The sequence below is a fragment of the Lactuca virosa genome, chromosome 9, assembly GCF_052849685.1.
Source record: "Lactuca virosa cultivar CGN04683 chromosome 9, Lactuca_virosa_CGN04683_v6, whole genome shotgun sequence".
Lineage (NCBI taxonomy): Eukaryota > Viridiplantae > Streptophyta > Magnoliopsida > Asterales > Asteraceae > Lactuca > Lactuca virosa.
In genome coordinates this window covers 221,719,889-221,740,340 of record NC_136434.1, presented here as the reverse complement: position 1 = coordinate 221,740,340, position 20,452 = coordinate 221,719,889, and the positions used below count along the sequence as shown (strand labels likewise).

At 36.6% G+C, this 20,452-nt stretch overlaps 2 protein-coding genes across 2 annotated transcripts; one reads left to right on the top strand and one right to left on the bottom strand.

Moving 5' to 3' along the window:
* Positions 1-1,809: 1,809 nt before the first annotated feature.
* Positions 1,810-4,445, top strand: LOC145138282 (SEC14 cytosolic factor-like). Its single transcript, XM_079072381.1, has 11 exons — positions 1,810-2,152; positions 2,243-2,271; positions 2,542-2,625; positions 2,706-2,759; positions 2,833-2,910; positions 2,997-3,050; positions 3,160-3,219; positions 3,316-3,411; positions 3,517-3,618; positions 3,699-3,779; positions 3,887-4,445. The coding sequence occupies exons 1-11, from the start codon at positions 2,098-2,100 to the stop codon at positions 4,223-4,225; spliced, it is 1,032 nt and encodes a 343-aa protein (XP_078928507.1). The 5' UTR covers positions 1,810-2,097; the 3' UTR covers positions 4,226-4,445.
* Positions 4,446-7,832: 3,387 nt separating this feature from the next.
* LOC145137735 (uncharacterized) lies at positions 7,833-10,269 on the bottom strand. Its single transcript, XM_079071873.1, has 5 exons — positions 9,828-10,269; positions 9,350-9,435; positions 8,950-9,255; positions 8,781-8,864; positions 7,833-8,534 (listed from the first exon to the last, which is right to left on the bottom strand). Exons 1-5 carry the CDS (start codon positions 10,173-10,175, stop codon positions 8,096-8,098), a joined length of 1,263 nt encoding a protein of 420 aa, XP_078927999.1. The 5' UTR covers positions 10,176-10,269; the 3' UTR covers positions 7,833-8,095.
* Between the last annotated feature and the right edge of the window lie 10,183 nt (positions 10,270-20,452).

Sequence of the window (20,452 nt, the reverse complement as noted above, 5' to 3'; positions counted from 1 at the left end):
GCCATCCTACCACTGGCTGATCAATCTAGCATGCAAATCTACAAGCTCATATAAGCATACAAAGGCATCTCTCCTAGATCCTTAGCTCTAATCTAGCATGTGAATCACATAATCATATCATAGCACATAACAAACATGTATTGGTATTTTGGGAACCACTTACTTGAGCTCGGTCGATTTCACGCATCACACCCCTTTCTTTGCTTAGAATATCTTTTGTAATTAAATGTTTATTTTATAAGAATTTCATCAAGCCCTCAGTTTGAGTTCAGGCACACCCGAGAGTATGCCTGAATCCCTCAAACCAAGGCTCTGATACCAACTTGTAACATCCCAAAATTCAGGACCAAAAATTTCATTTTTAATATAACTAAAACACTATTGTAACCTTGTTCACACATAGACAAGCATTTCAAATAAAACATTTGTTAGAGTTCATTCCCAGAAATCACACATTGCGGAAAAACACGGGTATATGCGTTGTGATCGTCCCGAGCTCGTTTACTTGAAAACTGGAGGTACCTGAAACCAAAACTAAAAACCGTAAGCAAGAAGCTTAGTGAGTTCCCCAAATACCACATACCATACAATAAACATATTGCCTAACATATGCGGGTGTTGGCCTACCCCTTCGGTCTCTTTCAACCGAATACTACCATACATAACCGTGAGCCATACATATCATTCATATATCATAATCAAATAAGATGCTATGTGTTAATACATAGTCTTGCTATTATGCCACGGGCCGCCACATGGTCTTTCTTGCCAAGCCAGGGGCCACCCCCTATGTCTTATAGACAAGTGCCAAGAGCCACCTCATGGTCTTCCATGCAAGCATCACAAAGACAACTAGCATACATACTACTCTACTTAGCCAATTAGCATACAGTATGTCAGGAGCCACCTCATGGTCTTTCATACATAATGCCTAGGGCTAACCCCCGGGTCTTCCTACCATACATAATAGCATACAGTGTGACAGGAGCCGCCTCCTGGTCTTTCATACATAATGCCTAGGGCTAACCCTAGGGTCTTCCTACCATGCATCAACCAAATGGGCCCGCATTGGTGCCTTCGACCCATACACCAATGAGGAGACTCACCTCGCACTGCTGAAGTCCTGCAGATAAAGTTGTAGCTGCTAGCTGACAGATCCCCAAACTGTCAATCATCAAAACAACACCCAATTAATAATTGGGTTCCAATGCATAACCATAACTCCATACTTGGGGTAAAGAGACTATTTTACCACTAACCTAGCTTGGACCAAAATCAAGGCCCAAACTTAAACTCTGGAGGCCCAGAAGCCAAATAATAAATCAAGGCCCAATATATGGCCCATTTTTCCAATTTGGGCCCAAACCCCTTACATGGGCCTTACCCTAAAGCCCATCCATATATCCTATCCATACACCTGTTCTCAGATGACCCAAATATATGGAGACGGCTAAAGTGGTGAAGACGTCGATTCGTGAACAATATAATCTAAAATGCAAATGAAATTTCAATGTTATGTTTTTTTATAGGTTTTTTTAATTTTTCACGTCATGGTTTTTTTAAATTTTTAATGTAATTTTTTATTTCATGTTATTTTATATTTTTAGGATTTCTAAAATGTAATTTTTAATTTTATGTTATTTGTAATTTTAATATGGTTTTTATTTAAAAATTCTTATTTTTTATTGAAATTAAAAAAAAAGTTTATAGGTAAAAATAAAATCAGTACTTACACCTAGTTCGTAGAAAAAATTATAAAAAAATATAAAAATGACATCTGGTATATGTCACCCTTTAGCTTTGACAAAAAAAAAATTGCACCAAACTCTTGCCTAAACAAATTGTCAAGAAAAATAGCAGCATTTTTAACGTTAAAATGCTTCAATTTTCCGCCATTAATTTCATAAGTATATGTGCGAACGCATGCCAACTACTTCCCTGCTCTTCATAGTCACGACTCACGCCCACTCTCTCTCTCTCTCTCTCTCTCTCTCTCTCTCAGGTGGATGAATGGTTAGAACAAATTTATGAAAATTGAAGTTTGGTAAACTGGGTTTGGTTTCTTAAGAGCAGATTGATTGTCGCAGAAAGAGGAAAATGGTGATCATAACCCAGGATATGATAAAGCAATTCCAGAATCTGATAGAAGCATGTTAGTATTTCTCTCTCTCTTTCTAAAACCCTCACATTTCTCTTTGATTTGATTTTTTCCGGTGATTTACACTCTAATTTGTTTCCGCAGTTGACGAACCTATCAAGATCATATACGAGGTTCGATTTCTGCTCTACTTAGCTGTTTGGATCTGTTGTTAGTATAGTTTCTAATATTTACCGACTCAACCGCGATCCCCTTTTATAATTTTCGATCATTTTTCCTGATCTGAATCGCTAAATTCAAATCGAAGTCAGCGTTTGAATCTTTTCGTCAAACGAACCATTTTCTTCAAATCTCAATACACCAAAGCGTGTATAAACTTCAAATTCGTATGGTCTCTCTTAAATTAATTATAATTACTGCTCTAATTTGATCTTCATTTTCAGAATTTGCATCAAGGATATCCAACTGAGACTATTGTTCGGTTTCTTAAAGCACGAGACGGAAACATCTCCAAAGCTCATAAAATGGTTAAAATCAAACTCATTCTCGTTGAAACTTAAAACTCATTATCACATTACATGCCTGCTGATGCATGTTAGCTTTTCAGCTTGTTGATTGTCTAAATTGGAGGATTGAAAACCAGATCGACAAAATATTGTCGGTGAGTTTTGTTCATGAAATATTTACAGTTTTTCATGTAATCATCATTGCTAACTTTCTGCTTATAAACCCAGAAACCAATCGTTCCTGTTGAACTTTATAGATCAGTGCGTGAATCCCAGCTTATAGGCATGTCGGGTTACACAAAAGATGTATGCGTTTTTCACCCAACTAATACTATTCTGGTTTCATTTGCTTCCATATTTATGGTTCTCTGGTTTCTTGATAAACTATCCAGGGGCGACCTGTTATTGCTGTTGGTGTAGGGCTTAGCACATATGACAAAGCATCTGTAAGCATTCCATATCTTCTGATTCTGATTCTTCAAATTGTAATAAGCACTACAAAAGTTCACATCCAAATACCCTTTTGTTTCATGGTATTTTTCTCTTCTATTCTAGATTCATTGCTATGTTCAATCACACATCCAGATAAACGAATACAGAGACCGCATAATTTTGGTAAGTTCATATCACAATAATACTTTCAAGTTTCAACCACATAAAATTTCCATCATCTTTTCAAATAAGCATTAAGCAACTCCCCTTACATTTTAGCCATCTGCAACAAAAAATTTTGAACGACACATAAGCACATGTGTCAAGGTTCTTGATATGACTGGGCTCAAACTTTCCCATCTCAATCAAATCAAGGTATGCTACATTGCTACTTACTCTATTAAATCAGTACTACAGTAGTCAGTTTATGAAACTAATTATAAGTATTATGTTAATGCATTTTCATCAAATTTGTTGCAGTTATTAACTGTTATATCTAGCATCGATGACTTAAACTACCCAGAGAAGACAGATACTTACTATATAGTGAATGCACCATATGTATTTTCAGCTTGCTGGAAGGTTTGTCATTTCTCTTAACTTTTGATGAAAGATTTCAGATTCTTTTCTACACCCGAATCATAAAGTTTGAATCTTTGCAGGTTGTGAAGCCACTCCTGCAAGAAAGAACAAGAAAGAAGGTCCAGGTGCTTTCGGGTTGTGGGAAAGATGAACTCTTGAAGGTACTTTAAGTGTGTCTGTTTGTTATGATGGAATGGAATAGATCATTACATTCCATTTCCATGTTGGAATGAGTCCCTGATGTATATGTTTTACTTGAAATGAGCAGATAATGGATTACGAATCTCTACCCCATTTTTGTAGAAGACAAGGGTCTGGATCATCAAAGCTTGCAAGAAACAACAGCAATGGTGATGATGATTCTTGTTTCTCATTGGACCATGGGTTCCACCAGCAGCTGTATAACTACATAAACCAACAAGCTGCTGGTCTAAAACCGCGGGCCCCACTCAAGCAAGGATCTTTTCATGTGGAGTTCCCTGAACCTGATCTAATGGACTGTAAGATTGTTCAAACGATAGAAACTGAGTTTCATAAGATAGAGAACCAAAATGGGTTTGCTGATGAACATGATCACAAGGGTAAGATAAATGGTGAACAACATTAGAAGGGAGAAGAAACAAATGTTGGAACTCGCAATTGATAATTATTCAATTGTGTATGATAATTATATAATAGATATATCTTGTAACGTTATGTTATGTTGTAATTTTTATAAACGCGTTTCACACTCCCTTGAAACGAAATGAAACGAGAAAATAGTGTTTTTGACCTTAAAAGTCGAATATAGTCGATGAAGCACACACAATAAAGCATGAATTTTATCATGTCCATTGAAGTCTGGTATTATGTAAATCATTCAAATCTTTTTTGTTGTTGTTTCGGTTGTAGCTAGTTTGTTATCGTGACTTTAATGGCGTATTTAGTACAATTAGACTTTTGTGGCTAAATGACGATAATTGTGAGACTTACATGTCAAAAAAGTCAATACTCGCATGATTGTCTTTTAATAAATCATAAATTCATAAACCTAAAACCTTCCAACCATAGTCTATCGCTATTCTACCTTTAAAATAAAAAATAGAGTTAATAGTGATTAATCTCTAGCTGTATTTTATTTTCCATTCCGTTTTTCACACACACACACACACACACACACACACAAAAAATGAATATTCCAAATATTTTTTTTTCTCGAACTTTTTTAGATTTTATAAATACCCCTTCAATTTACAAGTTTTTACATATTTGACAAAAAAAACTTTTTGTTATAATAACTCTAAAATTTATATAGTTAAATAAATATAACCAAACATTTGAAGTAATTTCACATATAAAATAGAAAAAACTTCATAAATGGTCCATGTGGTTTCATGAAATATGAAGTTTTGTCCCTAAGTTTCAAAACCTCACGGATGGTCCCTATGGTTTCAAAACTTTTAATGTTCGGTCCTTATGTCTCACTTCGTTACCATTTAACCGTTAACTCAATTTTTAATATAATATTGCAGGGGCAATTTTGTCATTTCACTTGTAACCTTCACTCTTTAAGAGGGAAATGATTATGTTCAGTACCAATTGTTTGCATGTCGACTCCACAACTCGTCCCTCTCCCAAGAACATAACTAGCTTCACTTCAGTTCATCGCACAAACAAGAATAGAAATTGGGATTTAGGGTTTAAGTAGAAGGAATCACAATGGTTATGTCAATATGGTGTTTGCGAGGAGAATATTCGACTTTGAAGGACTTGCCAAAAAGATATTGTATGATCCTACAGAAAACTTATGTTTTTCGTTGATTGTGTTCATGAAGAGAAATCATTCACTTTACCCTTTCTTCTTTTGTGTTTGCAGAAGGATATGACAATTATTTCTCGTTGAAGATATACTACAGTGGTATCTTCACCAAGGCACCTGGAAGGAAATACATTGATGGTAACGTAGCATACGTAGATGATGTTGACACTGATTTATTTTCAGTTCATGAACTTGATGACATGGTTCGAGAATTAGGGTACAAAATTGAGCAGACCCTTTACTACCATTTATGTATCCCTAAATACCCCTTAGACTATGGCGTAATGCCTTTAGGTAATGACCACGATATACTTAAAATGGTTTTGTATGCCCCTAAACACATACTTATAACTTATAAGGGTGTATATTGAAAATGGTCAAACTAAGGTACCTACCTATTTTAAGTCTCATTCTAAAGTTATTATTGAGGAGTTAGAACCTAAGAGTGTGTCACCTGAAATAAATAGAAAGAAACCTTGTATGAGAGAAGCAGGATCATGTAGTAGAAAGCTTGATTTAAAGCAACATATGAACCCTGTTTTTGAGCAGTCACAAGTATTATATATGGATGAAGGGTATGATTACTCAAAGACTGTTGTGTCATATATAAGGTCACACGTTAGCCAACAAAGTAATGTCATTGATGTGGTGAATCATGAATTGAAACTCAGGAGGAAGTGATCAATCATGGAATTAAAACTCAAGAGGATGTGATCAATCATGAAGTTGAAACTGAAGAACTAGTGGGAAGTTACCATGTTGAGTGCAACCTCTAAGATGTAGAGGAACCAAGTTGTCAAGTTGATGATGGAGCCCATACTATAAGAGTTGATGAATTTGAACAATTTTTAGAGGATTATTCACTTTTTGCTGAGTATAATGTCGAAAAAGATTGTGAACCTCAACCAGGAATGGATATTCTAGAGGGTATGGTGAGTGATGATAATGGAGAGGCTTTCTATTCTAAGAGTGGAGATAATTTTGAGGGTAGTGGAGATGATTCAGATGACAGTGACTACAATGTGGATGAGACTAACATACAATTTGATGTTGATGTAGACATGAGTGAATTCCATAGTGTTGTCGATGTAGATAAACATGGAATTTTAAACAATCAGACAACATGTGATTGCCGGTTTGCAGGGAATGACATGCTTGATAAAGAGTTGGAAGTTATTTCTACTGATGATTATCGGTTTGCAGGATTTCATAAAGATGATAGGAAGAGAATACTTAAGGAGTTAAGTAAGTCAACTACATGCTAACATGGGGAGGTTCATGTAAAAGAATTTAGGGTGGGTCGGGTATTCAAAACAAAGATTGATGTTAAAAATTTCATGAATTCACATCTATTCATTAATCTTATCAAACGTGGAATCACCACCAATGCCCTAGAACACATCGGAGGGTCAGCCCATCAAAGGAACACACATCTTGAACAATTCCAAAATTGCCTTTCATGGTTACGATTCGTCCACGAAGTGACCTTCGTTGCTTCATTCCCACATCTACAAGTCACCATCTTTGGATGCAAATCGCTTGGATCTTCTCGAGGGTGCAAAATTAGACGAACAGTAGAAGAGAGAAGAGAGAAGATGATCACGGGTAAAGGGTTTTCCAAAAAAAATCGAGCATGCACTCTTTATTTTAAAGAGTGAGGGTTACAAGTGAAATGACAAAATTTCCCCTGTAGTATTATACTAAAAATTGAGTTTACGGCTAAATGGTAACGGAGTGAGGCATAAGGACTGAACATTAAAAGTTTTGAAACCACAGGGACCATCCGTGAGGTTTTTGAAACTTAGGGACAAAACTTCAAACTTCGTGAAACCACAAGGATCATTTATGAAGTTTTTTCAAAAAAATATGACAATAAAATAAACTATATATATACAAACTCAAACTTGAAGAGTAAAATATCACAAGTGAAAACAAGATTCATAGTATAAATGAGTATTCTTACTCCAAATGTGATTTAAAGTTAAAAATAGAATTGGGTTGAAGATCATTTACTCAATAAATATAATTATTCAGATTTATAAGTAGGGTTGATAATGCCCTAAATATTGTCCGATTTTGAAACTAATGTGATTGTAATCATCATAAATTACGGAGTTCAAAAAAATTCTTCATAATCGATATTTTGGGAGTCATATTAAGGCATTTAGTTTCATGGTTACACTGCAAATACATACTACTTTGTTTACCATAATTAACACCAATCTACCGTTAATGATCTCTTACCTATTCTACATGTACAAAATATTTCTCCAACATCAAGCCGAGTGCACCCTAGTTACCATAACATTTTATATTCTTCCAAAAGGATTCTACAAACCAAACACCCCTCACACTCCAATTAATCAACATGAAAGCATCCATTCCAAGTGTATATGGTTCAAATTTGAAGTTCAAATACATACAATGCAAGCAAGGTTTATTCATATTGCAAATCAAAACCAGTGCAAAGTTGTGTACAAAATCTAGGGCACAAAACCAGCAAAAGAATCAAGAACAAAACACCTGATTCTCAATCATACGTTTACAGATTACTACTACCCTTGATACCTACCACTCATATTCAATCTTTCAACTAATACCAATATGCAAAAACAACATATATATATATATATATATATTTCACAAACACACATCAAAACTACAAATTCCAATTACCTTTTACCCCAACTGTCTGTAACAGTTATAGGCAACAGCAACTGAGACAGCAGCACCAATAAGAGCTAAAGCTGCATACACATCTTCACTCTCCCATGTTTCAAGCCATGTTGGCATAGTGCATACCTTATGTGGTGAACTACTATTACCACTACTACTAGTACTAGAACCTCCTTTGTTACCAATGTTGATGGAAATCGGATTCTTGATTCCCTTTCTTTTCTCAAGATTAAAATCCACCACATTTTCCGGCGAGTTAGAACTCCGGCAACAACCACCGGAGCTTCCGTTTTCCTGGCAACAACCACCATCCTCCACCTTGGATTCATCACTGGCGGTGGCGGCATCTTTTAGGCTTCTTTCCATGTTGCCACCTCCGTTTGCTATTACCCTTTGTTCTTGAGCTTTCATTTGCTCTTCTTCTGATAAACCCATCTGTCCCCTGATTCATAAAAAACAAAACCCTAATCATTAAGTAGAAAATGTTTTGTCTTTTCACATCACTTTGGCTATTTATGAGAAAGTTTATAAACAGTGATCCAGATATGTCTAGCTTCACATGGTCATCACATTTTCATTGTCCCTTGGCTATGGTTTGTCTTTGTCATCTTGTGACCATCTATATAAAACTAAAATGACCATTTTACCCCAACATTCCAGAAAACAACTCAAGATATGGCATAATTACCTCCAAAGAGAATCTACAATTTCACCTTTCTCAATGTGTTGTTCAAGTAATGTGGGAACATCATCAGGCATAACATATCCATACCTGTGAAAGAATAAAGATGCAATTCATAAGTAATAACAATTTTAGATTTTTCAAGATAGAAAAGAAGAAACATAGGCATACTTACCAATGACCTGTGACTTTCCCATGGTTATTTGAACCAAATATGATGACATTTCCTGCATACTTGTGGCCCCCAATGTGTGAACAAGGGCGAACAGACACTTTACCCTGATCACCACGCGATTCTATCTCATCCTTAAATCTAGAAACAAGTGCAGGCCCACAAACACCACATCTTTTGTCCCTTGCACCATGAGCACATACAAAAATGTATGATCCTCGAAGTGGCTCAGGGCTTCCAGGAAGCCATTCACCATCTTTTACAAGAACTTCTTCCACAAATGTGTCAACATCGAAATGTGTCAGTCTCCTGCATTTTGTTCAATTCATCACTCATCAGTCATCACTTAATGTTATAACTTTGATCATCATTTGTAGTGAAGAAAAGGAGGTTATGAAATCACCTGTATCTGATCATGTCAGGGAAGATTAATACATCTCCATTTGATGTCTCAGTTCCATCATGTCCCTCGCATATAGTTAGACGAGTCTGTGAAATATGAGTGAGAGACGAGGTTGAACAAATAAACAGTCATCACTATGACTCCACATAACCATGGAAACGCTTTCTTTAGAACCCTAAATGCATAACAAACTTGAAAGTAAAATCACCAAATCAAATTCAATCATTAAGTACGCTTATAACCGATTACCAGCTACATTTAGCAGAAAAAAATCTAGCACTGTATCTGGTGAACAGTGCTTACTATTCAAGAAACTCTCGGTGACATTCAGAATCAATTGCAACATAAAATGACAGATAGAAATTGAATGATTGTACCGATGGTTGCAACTGGACGCCATTAATCATAGCAACGAAGTTAACAGAGAGCGAAACCCTAAAATACAGATAGATCAGTAAAGTGAACCCTGGAAACCGACCTGTCTCTTCATGTCACACTTCCTGGATGCTAGAGCGGCGGACAAAAGCCTAGGCAACCGATCAAACTCAGTGGCTTCGATGCGGGGAGGCCATACTTGCGGTTTCTTGTAGCACAAAAATACATGTCGTTCGTAGTACTTAACAGTTCCTACAAGAAGGCTCTGCCGGAACTCAGATCGAGAAAATCCGAAGTCTTCATCACCGCCGTCAAAGGCGCCCAGGAATCCCTCGTTCTGAAAACTTCCAGAAGCACTGCCAATCTGGGAACTGTCTCCCTCAGACACACCCACCGAAGACGATGTTGGTGCGTTCAAGTACGATAGAGGCTCGTCTCTGTTACTCGCCATCAAAGTGCTCGACGAAATTCCTCAAAGAAAATCAATCGGTGTTAGTGCTGAGTGTTCCACCCTGGCATTGTCGAGTAAGAAACAAAAGTGGGAGATATATTGAGATATTGACATTAAAATTTATTTTTAATATATATATATATATATATATATATATATATATATATATATATATATATATATATATATATATATATATATATATATATATATATATATATATGATATTTAATAAGAAAACTTATAAAGAAATAAGAATGAGAGATATATTGAGTTATGGACATTAAAATTTATTTTTAACATATTTGATATTTTCTCTATTTCACATTAAAATAATAATCTATTTTTAAAAATAAATATCATTTTTACCAAAATATCCTTAATTATTAGTTAAACTATTTTTTTTAAACGACAAATCTAACATACTTTTAAACTACACCTTAAATTCACATATGTTCACAATAGGACTTGAACTCTCGACCCCATAGAATAAGGGCAACACCAAATATTGTTGAGCTAGAAGTCATTTGGTTTAGTTAAATTATCATAATATTAAATACAACTATCATGGAATTAAATGCAATAAAATGATATAATTATCATTTCATTTAATAAAGTTAGTAGTAATTAATGTTTCTTTATCTATCTGTTTTTTTTGTTTGTTTTTTTTGTTTGTGAAAAATAATTTTGGGACGGAAAAATTATTTAATAAAAGAACTTATAAAGAGTGAGAGATATATTGAGTTATTGACATTAAAATTTAGAACAAATTAATGAAATTGTCCCTATGGTTTACTGAAAATTGCGTGTTTGGTCCCTATGTTTTTTTTTGCACTTGGACCGTCCCTATAGTTTGTTTTCATTGCGTTTATCGTCCCTGACCAACATGAAAATACCTTTTTGCCCTTTCATATTTTTTTTATTTAGTTTTATTAAGAAAATATAAACCAATAATAAAAATAAATTAAAGAACTAAAATGGGTCCCACTTTCTACCCAACCACACCCTAATGTTCTAAGTCCTAACCCTATCATATTCCTTATTTCTCCACTCTCTCAGATCAGTAGAATGTGCTTTGGAAACCATCCCCCACCACCGGAACCACCATTCACCGTCAGAACCACCGGTCGCCGTCGAAACCAACAGACAACTGTCGGAAACACTAGAACACCACCATCATCGACTCTCTCTCCCCGACGCTTCTCTCTACTTCGATCTCTCACGGAAACCTTTGCAACCGCTATTACCGGTTCTGTACCTCCCTCTCTCACCGGAAATCGATGTCGCCCCCATCGCCGGTTCTTTCTATTCCATCTTCTTTATCTCTTCACCAAATCTACTTGTTCATTGCCTTATTGGACTAGATCTGTTTGGAGGTGGTCAATGGAAGTAGTGGTGACTTTAAGGAGGCGACGATGGAAATAGATCTAGACGTGGTGGCATGTGGTGTGTCTCCAACGTCCTGATTTGGTTGGTTGTTCATCATTTCTTGGAACCAAATCGATGATAGTGGTGAAAGATGCTAACTGGTGGTATGAACCCAATCTAGATCTGGAACTCCCCTATCGCCAATTCTCTGCTGCAATGCCAGTGATGACGACGGTGTTCGATGACATTTGTGGTGATTCGAGGCACATATGGTGGTGGCGGCCAGGTTTCTTACATAAATATGGTGGTGGATTTGATTATTCTGAATACGATGGGAGTGGGTGGATTTTGGTGGTTTTTGGAGGTCGTCGGTGGATTCCGGTGGTTGCCGGTGGATTATAGTGGTCGCCGGTGGTTTGGGTGGTAGCCGGTAGTGGGAGTGGGATGAATGTGAGATTGGGTCCTACATATCTATAAAATATTTAATTTAGTTTTTTTAATTTATAAATAAAAAACAAAAAAACTGAAAAAATAAATATAAAGGGTAAAAAGGTCTTTTCATGTTGGTTAGGGACGAAAAACGCAATGAAAACAAACTATAAGGACGGTCCGAGTGCAAAAAAAACATAGGGACCAAACGCGCAATTTTCAGTAAACCATAGGGACGATTTCAGTAATTTGTTCTAAAAATTATTTTTAATATATTTGATATTTAATAAGAAAATTTATTAAGAGATAAGAGTGAGAGATATATTTAGTTAATGACATTAAAATTTATTTTTAACATATTTGATATTTAATATAAGATAACTTATAAAGAAAAAAGAGTGAGATATATTGAGATATTGATATTAATATTTATTTTAAATATATTTGATATTTGATAAGAAAACTTTTAAAGAATTAAGAGTGAGAGATATATTGAGTTATTGACATTAAAATGTATTTTTAACATATCCCATATTTAATAAGAAAACTTATAGAGAAACAAGAGTGAGAGATTTATTAAGTTATTGTGTAACATCCCAAAAATCATAGAAATTTATTTTTTTTCAAAAACAACCCATTAACCATTAAGCGTTTACAAAAAGGTCATTGTTCAAAAGTATAATCATAATCAGAATATCTAAAGATACATTGTCATAAAAACAGGAAGATATGCACGATCACGCATTCGCTTTCCCACGATCCTTTAAAGTACCTAAAACAATAAGCTAAAACCGTAAGTCAAAGCTTAGTGAGTTCCCCCAAAGTACCACCATACAACATAACAAACAACAACAAGCAAATATGGGCCTCCAGCTTGACTGGACCGCCTCGCAGGGCCTACAACTTATCTAGACCGCTCTCCGGGTCTTCGGCCTGACCGGACTGCCTTGCATGGCCTACAGCCTATCCAGACCGCCCCGTGTGTCTTGGTCTTCAGCATAAAGTAGGACTGCATCAACCCAACCATAATATGTCGACATATACAACAGATAAAAATAAACACATATCAAGCAAATACATGTAATCATACAGATCTACCAATCTATCATATAACTGATGGGAAAAACGCAGCAACAACGGTAAATAACAATGCGGAATAATACTTCGTTTGACTAAACTATTCCCGTCTTGAATGAACCTTTTAGGATGCAAACAAATAGGATAATTTCACTTGCAACATATCAGCCCTGATGCAAGTTATATGATCAATATAATCAACCCAAAACAATAAGTAATCAACCAATAAAGACACCGGAATTTTAGCGTGGAAACCTCTCAATAAAAGAGAGTAAAATCACAGGACTACTAGAGCCGCTTCAAATCCACTATCACCAATATTAGAGCAATACAAAGTCTTCTCTAGATGTACTAGAGGCATACAATAATCATCATATACTTGGAACTAAATTACATCAAGCATATGGAATCAAATAAGCAAAGACAAAGAAGAATATCACCAAAACGTTTCTGATTTCTAGCAGCAAACAGAAGCGACGATTCCTGAGTCTCTGGAGCTGATCTCGACAATTCAACCGTTGGATCTGAAGGCCTCAATGTTGGGAAGCTTCTATCCAAAAATGAAAGAAAACGGACCTTTGGATCTCCAGGAAACGAAGGAACACTGAAGGTGTGTCCAGAAAAACGGAAATTGAAGAAACCCTTGATTTCTCTCTTTTTTGCTCTCTCTATTGCTCTTGGTGGCTGAGAATTTTTGTGTGTTTTAGAAATTAGGGCATGTAACACATATATATACATGGGCCAAATAAGTGGGCTTTCCTTATGGGCTAAAAAACCCAATAGAAAACCCAACAAATCTCCCCCTTTTTGGCCTATGAGGAAGAGTTCGCCATCCCGGCGATCGAGCAACATATCTTCAACTTCTCCCTTTCTAAAGGTTTAGTCAACATATCGGAACCATTATCATAAGTATGAACTTTTTCAAGTTCAAACAATTTGTCTTCAAGAGCATCTCTAATCCAATGATACCTCATATCGATATGCTTTGTTCTTTTGTGAAACATAGAATTCTTAGCAAGGTGAATGACACTTTGATTATCATAAAGAACCACGTAGCGTTTTTGTATAAATCCAAGCTCTTGCATAAATCTTTTTAGCTACAATAACTCTTTGCATGCTTCTGTTGCTGTCATATACTCAGCCTCAGTTGTGGACAAGGCAACACGCTTTTGCAGTCTTGACTGCCATGACACAGCTCCCCCTGCAAAAGTCATCAAATATCCAGAAGTGGATTTCATGTTGTCCTTATTTCCTGCCATATCAGAATCTGTATAACCAACAAGCATAGATGCTCCATTTCCAAATGTTATACCTAATTTGGAAGTACCACGTAGATATCTGAAAATCCACTTAACTGCTTCCCAATGCTTCTTTCCCGGATTTGACAAAAACCGACTAACAACACCAACTGAATGGGCAATATCTGGCCTTGTACACACCATTGAATACATCAAACTTCCAACGGCTGATGCATATGGAAATCTATCCATCTCTTCATTCTCCTTCTTAGTAGAAGGGCAATCTCTATCAGTCACCTTAAAGTTGGTAGTTAGAGGTGAACTAACCACTTTAGCTTTACCCATGTTGAATCTGCAAAGCACCTTCTCAATGTATTGCTCTTGTGACATATGCAAATTCTTTGAAAATCTATCTATAGTAATCCAAATGCCAAGAATTTGTTTTGCTGGCCCCAAGTCTTTTATAGCAAAAGACTTGCTCAATTGTTTCTTCAGCTGAATAATTCTCTCTGCATTCTTGCCAACAATTAACATATCATCAATATAAAGCAATAAAATTATGAAATCATCATCACCAAACCTCTGGAAGAAAACACAGTGATCTGAAGTAGTCTTGCGGTAGCCTTGCTCACCCATGACTGACTCAAATTTCTTGTACCGCTGTCTTGGTGCTTGCTTCAACCCATAAAGACTTTTCTGAAGCCTACACACATAGTCTTCTTTGCCTTTAACCTGAAAACCTTCAGGTTGCTCCATATAAATTTCCTTGTCCAAGTCACCGTGAAGGAAAGCTGTCTTGACATCCATTTGCTCAACCTCAAGATCAAGGCTAGCAGCCAAGCCAAGAATCACCCGAATGGAACCCATCTTCACGACCGGAGAGAAAATCTCATCAAAATCAATACCCTTTCTTTGACTGAACCCTTTGACCACCAATCTAGCCTTGTACCTAGGCCGTGAGGTATGTTCTTCAGTCTTCACTTTGTAGACCCACTTGTTCTTCAAATCTCTCTCGCCTTTAGGCAACTTCACCAACTCAAAGGTATTGTTTTCATGCAAGGAATTCATCTCATCTTGCATAGCTTCAACCCACTCTCTTTTATGCTCATCTTCCATAGCTTCTGCATAACAATCAGGTTCTCCCCCATCAGTGACTAAAACATACTTATCGGTAGAATAACGGGTGGAAGGATGACGATCTCTCGTAGACCGCCTAAGTGGGACAAATGGTGGTATATCATGTACTGGCAACTCTGGATGAAGATCTTCATCCAACTCCGACTGCTCTGGAACATCATTGTCATCAGTACCATGTTGTTCATCATTCTGAACATCTTCATTAATTGGCTCAAAATGTTGAGGGGGAACCGGATCCAAATCAACACGATCATTAGTAGATTGAGGAACTATCTTTGTCTTCTTAATATCTTTTATACTCTGATCTTAAACAAATACAACATCACGACTCCTTACGAGTTTCTTCAGAACTGGATCATATAACCTATAACCGAATTCATCTTGGCCATAACCAAGAAATATACATGGTTTGGTCTTCACATCAAGCTTTGATCTTTCATCTTTAGGAATGTGCACAAAAGCCTTGCATCTAAAGACTCGTAAATGACGATACGAAACATCTTTGCGACTCCAAACCCTGTCAGGAACATCAAAAGACAAAGGAACACAAGGAGTAAGATTAATAACATGTACCGCCGTATTCAAAGCTTCTACCCAAAAAGAATCAGGCAATCATGCATGTGAAAGCAAACATCTAACTCTTTCACCCAATGTTCTATTCATCCGTTCTGCTAAACCGTTCAACCGTGGTGTCTTTAGAGGAGTCTTTTAGTGGCGAATACCATGCTCTCTACAATAAGCATCAAAAGGGCCAATGTATTCACCGCCATTATCTGTCCGAACACACTTCAATTTCTTCCCAGTTTGTCTCTCAACCAAGGCATGAAACTGCTTAAACACATCCAATACTCGATCTTTAGTCTTCAAAGTATAAACCCATACCTTCCTTGAATAGTCATCGATGAATGTGACAAAATACAAGCAACCCCCAAGTGTCCTAGTCTTCATGGGACCACATACATCGGAATGTACCAGATCAAGTATATTCTCCTTCCTGGAAGGAGGATGGATCTTAAAGGAAACTCTATTTTGCTTACCTGCCAGACAATGAGAACATCTCTTCAAATTCACATCATGCACACCGGTCAACACATTTTTCTTCAACAACAAAGACATCCCCTTTTCACTCATGTGACCAAGTCTCTTATGCCACAAATCGGTCATGTCACAATATATCGATGCATGTATTGATTCTTTGGAGATCTTCGGATGTGTCATGTATAACTTTGAGCTTCTTTCACCTCTTGCCACAATCAAAGAACCACGAGTGAGTTTCCAAATGCCACCACCAAATGTACTATGGTAACCGCCATCATCAAATAAGCCAACAGAGATCAAACTAAGTCTAATATCTGGAACATGTTTTACATTGTGTAAAACCAACTCCATCCCAATCTCAAACTTTAAACAAATATCTCCGACACCAACAATCTTTGATAACCCATTATTACCTATTTTAACATTCCCAAAATCACCAGGAGTGTAAGATGTGTAAAAATCCCTTTGTGATGTCACATGACAAGTAGCACCACTGTCAACAACCCAACTCGAATCATCATGTGCAAGATTGACCATATCATAATCACAACAGATAAAAAACTCTTCGGTAGCAGTGTTAACTTCAGCAGTATCATTACCACCATCATCTTTCTTGTGGTTGTTCTTTTGATTGTTGTAATTTGTCTTCTTGTTCTCCCTTTTCAGCTGTCTGCAGAATTGTATTGTGTGCCCTTTTCTACCACAATGATTGCACTCATAGTCAACAAACTTTCCTTTAGATTTACTGCGATATTTCCCTTTGTTATTCGGACCTCTACTTGGACTTCTCCCCCTGCTTTCTGTGACCAAGACATCTGAATGTGAAGAGGAACCTTGTGACTTTCTTCTCATCTCTTCATTTAAAACACCGCCTTTAGCCAATTCCGTGGTGATAATACCATCTGGTGCAGAGTTGGAAAAGGATGTCCCAAAAATTTCCCAAGAGTCCGGTAAAGTGCCAAGGAGCCATAAACCTTGTAACTCATCTTCAAACTTGATACCCATTCCTGCAAGCTGATTAATAATTCCCTGGAAAGAATTCAAATGATCACTAATAGGATTTCCATCATTGTACTTCAAGCCAATCAACTGTTTAATCAGGAACAATTTATTGTTCCCGGACTTCCGAGCATACAACTGCTCAAGCTTGTTCCACAAAGTACGAGCATGAGTTTCCACGCTAATATGGTTCAAAACATTATCATCAACCCATTGTCGAATATACCCACAAACTTTTCTATGCAAAATATTCCACTCTGCATCTGTTTTATCATCGGGTTTTTCAGTATTAAACACAGGCATATAATAATCCTTCACATAAAGAAGGTCTTCCATCTTGCCTCTCCAAACTTGATAATTAGAACCATTCAAATTTACAATCCTATTTGTATTAGCTTCCATTGTTCAAAAAAGTAACCTAATAACAAGAACCAAGCTCTGATACCAATTTGATGGGAAAAACGCAATCACAACGGTAAATAACAATACGGAATAATACTTCGTTTGACTAAACTATTCCCGTCTTGAATGAACCTTTTAGGATGCAAACAAATAGGATAATTTCACTTGCAACAAATCAGCCCCAATGCAAGTTATATGATCAATATAATCAACCCAAAACAATAAGTAATCAACCAATAAAGACACCGGAATTTTAGCGTGGAAACCTCTCAATAAAAGAGAGTAAAACCACGGGACTACTAGAGCCGCTTCAAATCCACTATCACCAATATTAGAGCAATACAAAGTCTTCTCTAAATGTACTAGAGGCATACAATAATCCTCATATACTTGGAACTAAATCACATCAAGCATATGGAATCAAATAAGCAAAGACAAAGAAGAATATCACCAAAACGTTCCTGATTTCCAGTGGCAAACAGAAGCGACGATTCCCGAGTCTCTGGAGCTGATCTCGACAATTCAACCGTTGGATCTGAAGGCCTCGATGTTGGGAAGCTTCTGTCCGAAAATGAAAGAAAACGGACCTTTGGATCTCCGGGAAACGAAGGAACACTGAAGGTGTGTCCAGAAAAACGGAAATTGAAGAAACCCTTGATTTCTCTCTTTTTTGCTCTCTCTATTGCTCTTGGCGGCTGAGAATTTTTGTGTGTTTTAGAAATTAGGGCATGTAACACATATATATACATGGACCAAATAAGTGGGCTTTCCTCCAGCTTGACTGGACCGCCTCGCAGGGCCTACAACTTATCTAGACCGCTCTCCGGGTCTTCGGTCTGACCGGACCGCCTTGCATGGCCTACAGCCTATCCAGACCGCCCCGGGTGTCTTGGTCTTCAGCATAAAGTAGGACTGCATCACCCCAACCATAATATGTCGACATATACAACAGATAAAAATAAACACATATCAAGCAAATACATGTAATCATACAGATCTACCAATCTATCATATAACCAGCATAAACATCATCCTATATATCTGGATACATAATCTAGCGGGTCGGTATTGGTGCATTCAACCCATAAGTACAGTGAGGAAAACTCACCTCTTAGTCTGAAAAGATCGTTAAACAGGACACTGCTCCGAATATCAGCTCTATCGGTCACATATTTATCAAATAGTGACCAATCTTAAATATAACTCAAAATACCCAAAATACCCTTAGGTCAAACTTAGTCAAACCCTGGTCAAGGTCAAAATCAATCCACACTTGAAAGTCCCACAATCCACTAATCACGTCGTGACCCCTAATGGACACGTCGTGGCATAATAAGTTAAAACAGTCGAGGAATACCATCCTCACGTCGTGACACCATGTGCTCACGTCGTAAGAACGCTCTGATCAGAAGTTCTTAATGAAACTGGTAATCCATTTTTGACCACGCAACCAAATCCGATATAGTGTCTTATTTACTTCAGAACATCATAAAAATTGTGGCTTTTTGGGCATGCATGTCCAATGCATGTCCCAAACACTAACTAGGGCACAAAAGAGGAAATGGCACCAAATCTTTATGCAAGAGTCTTAAAACTTAATCATATTCCAGATCTAGCATATATACTACTCAAGGGACACTGGAGATCCATAAAGTTGGCAACTTTATGGATTTCAACCACTACATCATCTAGAATATGAAGGATTAAGCATAAAAACCTAGATCTAAGCTTATGGATTCATAAAGCAATGAACTTGAAACTCACAAAAGGTCCAGAAGGTGTGAGAATGTTTGATGGAGAGACTTCAATGCAGAAAAGATGAACTAGATGCTCTTCCTCTTATTCTCTTTAACTAGAATCACCACTGACAAGCTCTAGATCAAATATGGGTGCTAGGGTTTCAAAGGGGAGTGCAAGGAGGTGATGAAGGTTGATGGTGGTCTAACCCTAGCCCTCACTTCCTTTAAATACGGAGTAAAGCCCCCAAAATTAGGGTTTCCTCTCAGGTTGGTCTCGCGTCATGAGTCATATTTGCTCACGTCATGAGCCCAAATATGGTGTGCGGTTGCACTAACCTCCTCACGACGTGACATACATACCTCACTTCGTGAGTAGGATTAAAACCTTTGAATTTTAAACTTGACAATTACTCACCTGAATTGAATGTTACATATTGACATTAAAATTTATTTTTAACATATTTGATATTCAATAACAAAACTTATAAAGAAACAAGAGTGAGAGATGTATGGAGTATATTAAAATTTAGGAAAATTTTCAGAAAAATCTTAAGATTTTGGTCCAGTTTAGGTAAAAGTCTAAAATTTTATTTTGTTAACAAAAAAAATCTCAATTACATGGTAAAAAATTCAAATCAATAATTTTTTATCGCTAACTATTATTTACCATGTTACCTCCAAAAAAATCTCAATATTCTGATACAGTTTAGGCAAAAGTCCAAAATTTTATTTTGTTAACAAAAAATCCTGATTACCAGATAAAAAATTCAAATTAGTCATCTTTTACCATTAAACTATTTTTTTTACCATATTACCTCCAGAAAAGTCTCATTATTTGGCCCAATTTATG

Coding starts and splice junctions, on each gene's coding strand:
- LOC145137735 (XM_079071873.1), bottom strand. CDS start 10,175: ATGGCGAGTAACAGAGACGAGCCTCTATCGTACTTGAACGCACCAACA. Junction 9,436..9,827: donor AGTGTGACATGAAGAGACAG/GTCGGTTTCCAG, acceptor CATATTTCACAG/ACTCGTCTAACTATATGCGA. Junction 8,535..8,780: donor ATTGTAGATTCTCTTTGGAG/GTAATTATGCCA, acceptor TTTATGAATCAG/GGGACAGATGGGTTTATCAG.
- LOC145138282 (XM_079072381.1), top strand. CDS start 2,098: ATGGTGATCATAACCCAGGATATGATAAAGCAATTCCAGAATCTGATA. Junction 2,911..2,996: donor TGTCGGGTTACACAAAAGAT/GTATGCGTTTTT, acceptor TAAACTATCCAG/GGGCGACCTGTTATTGCTGT. Junction 3,051..3,159: donor GCACATATGACAAAGCATCT/GTAAGCATTCCA, acceptor CTTCTATTCTAG/ATTCATTGCTATGTTCAATC.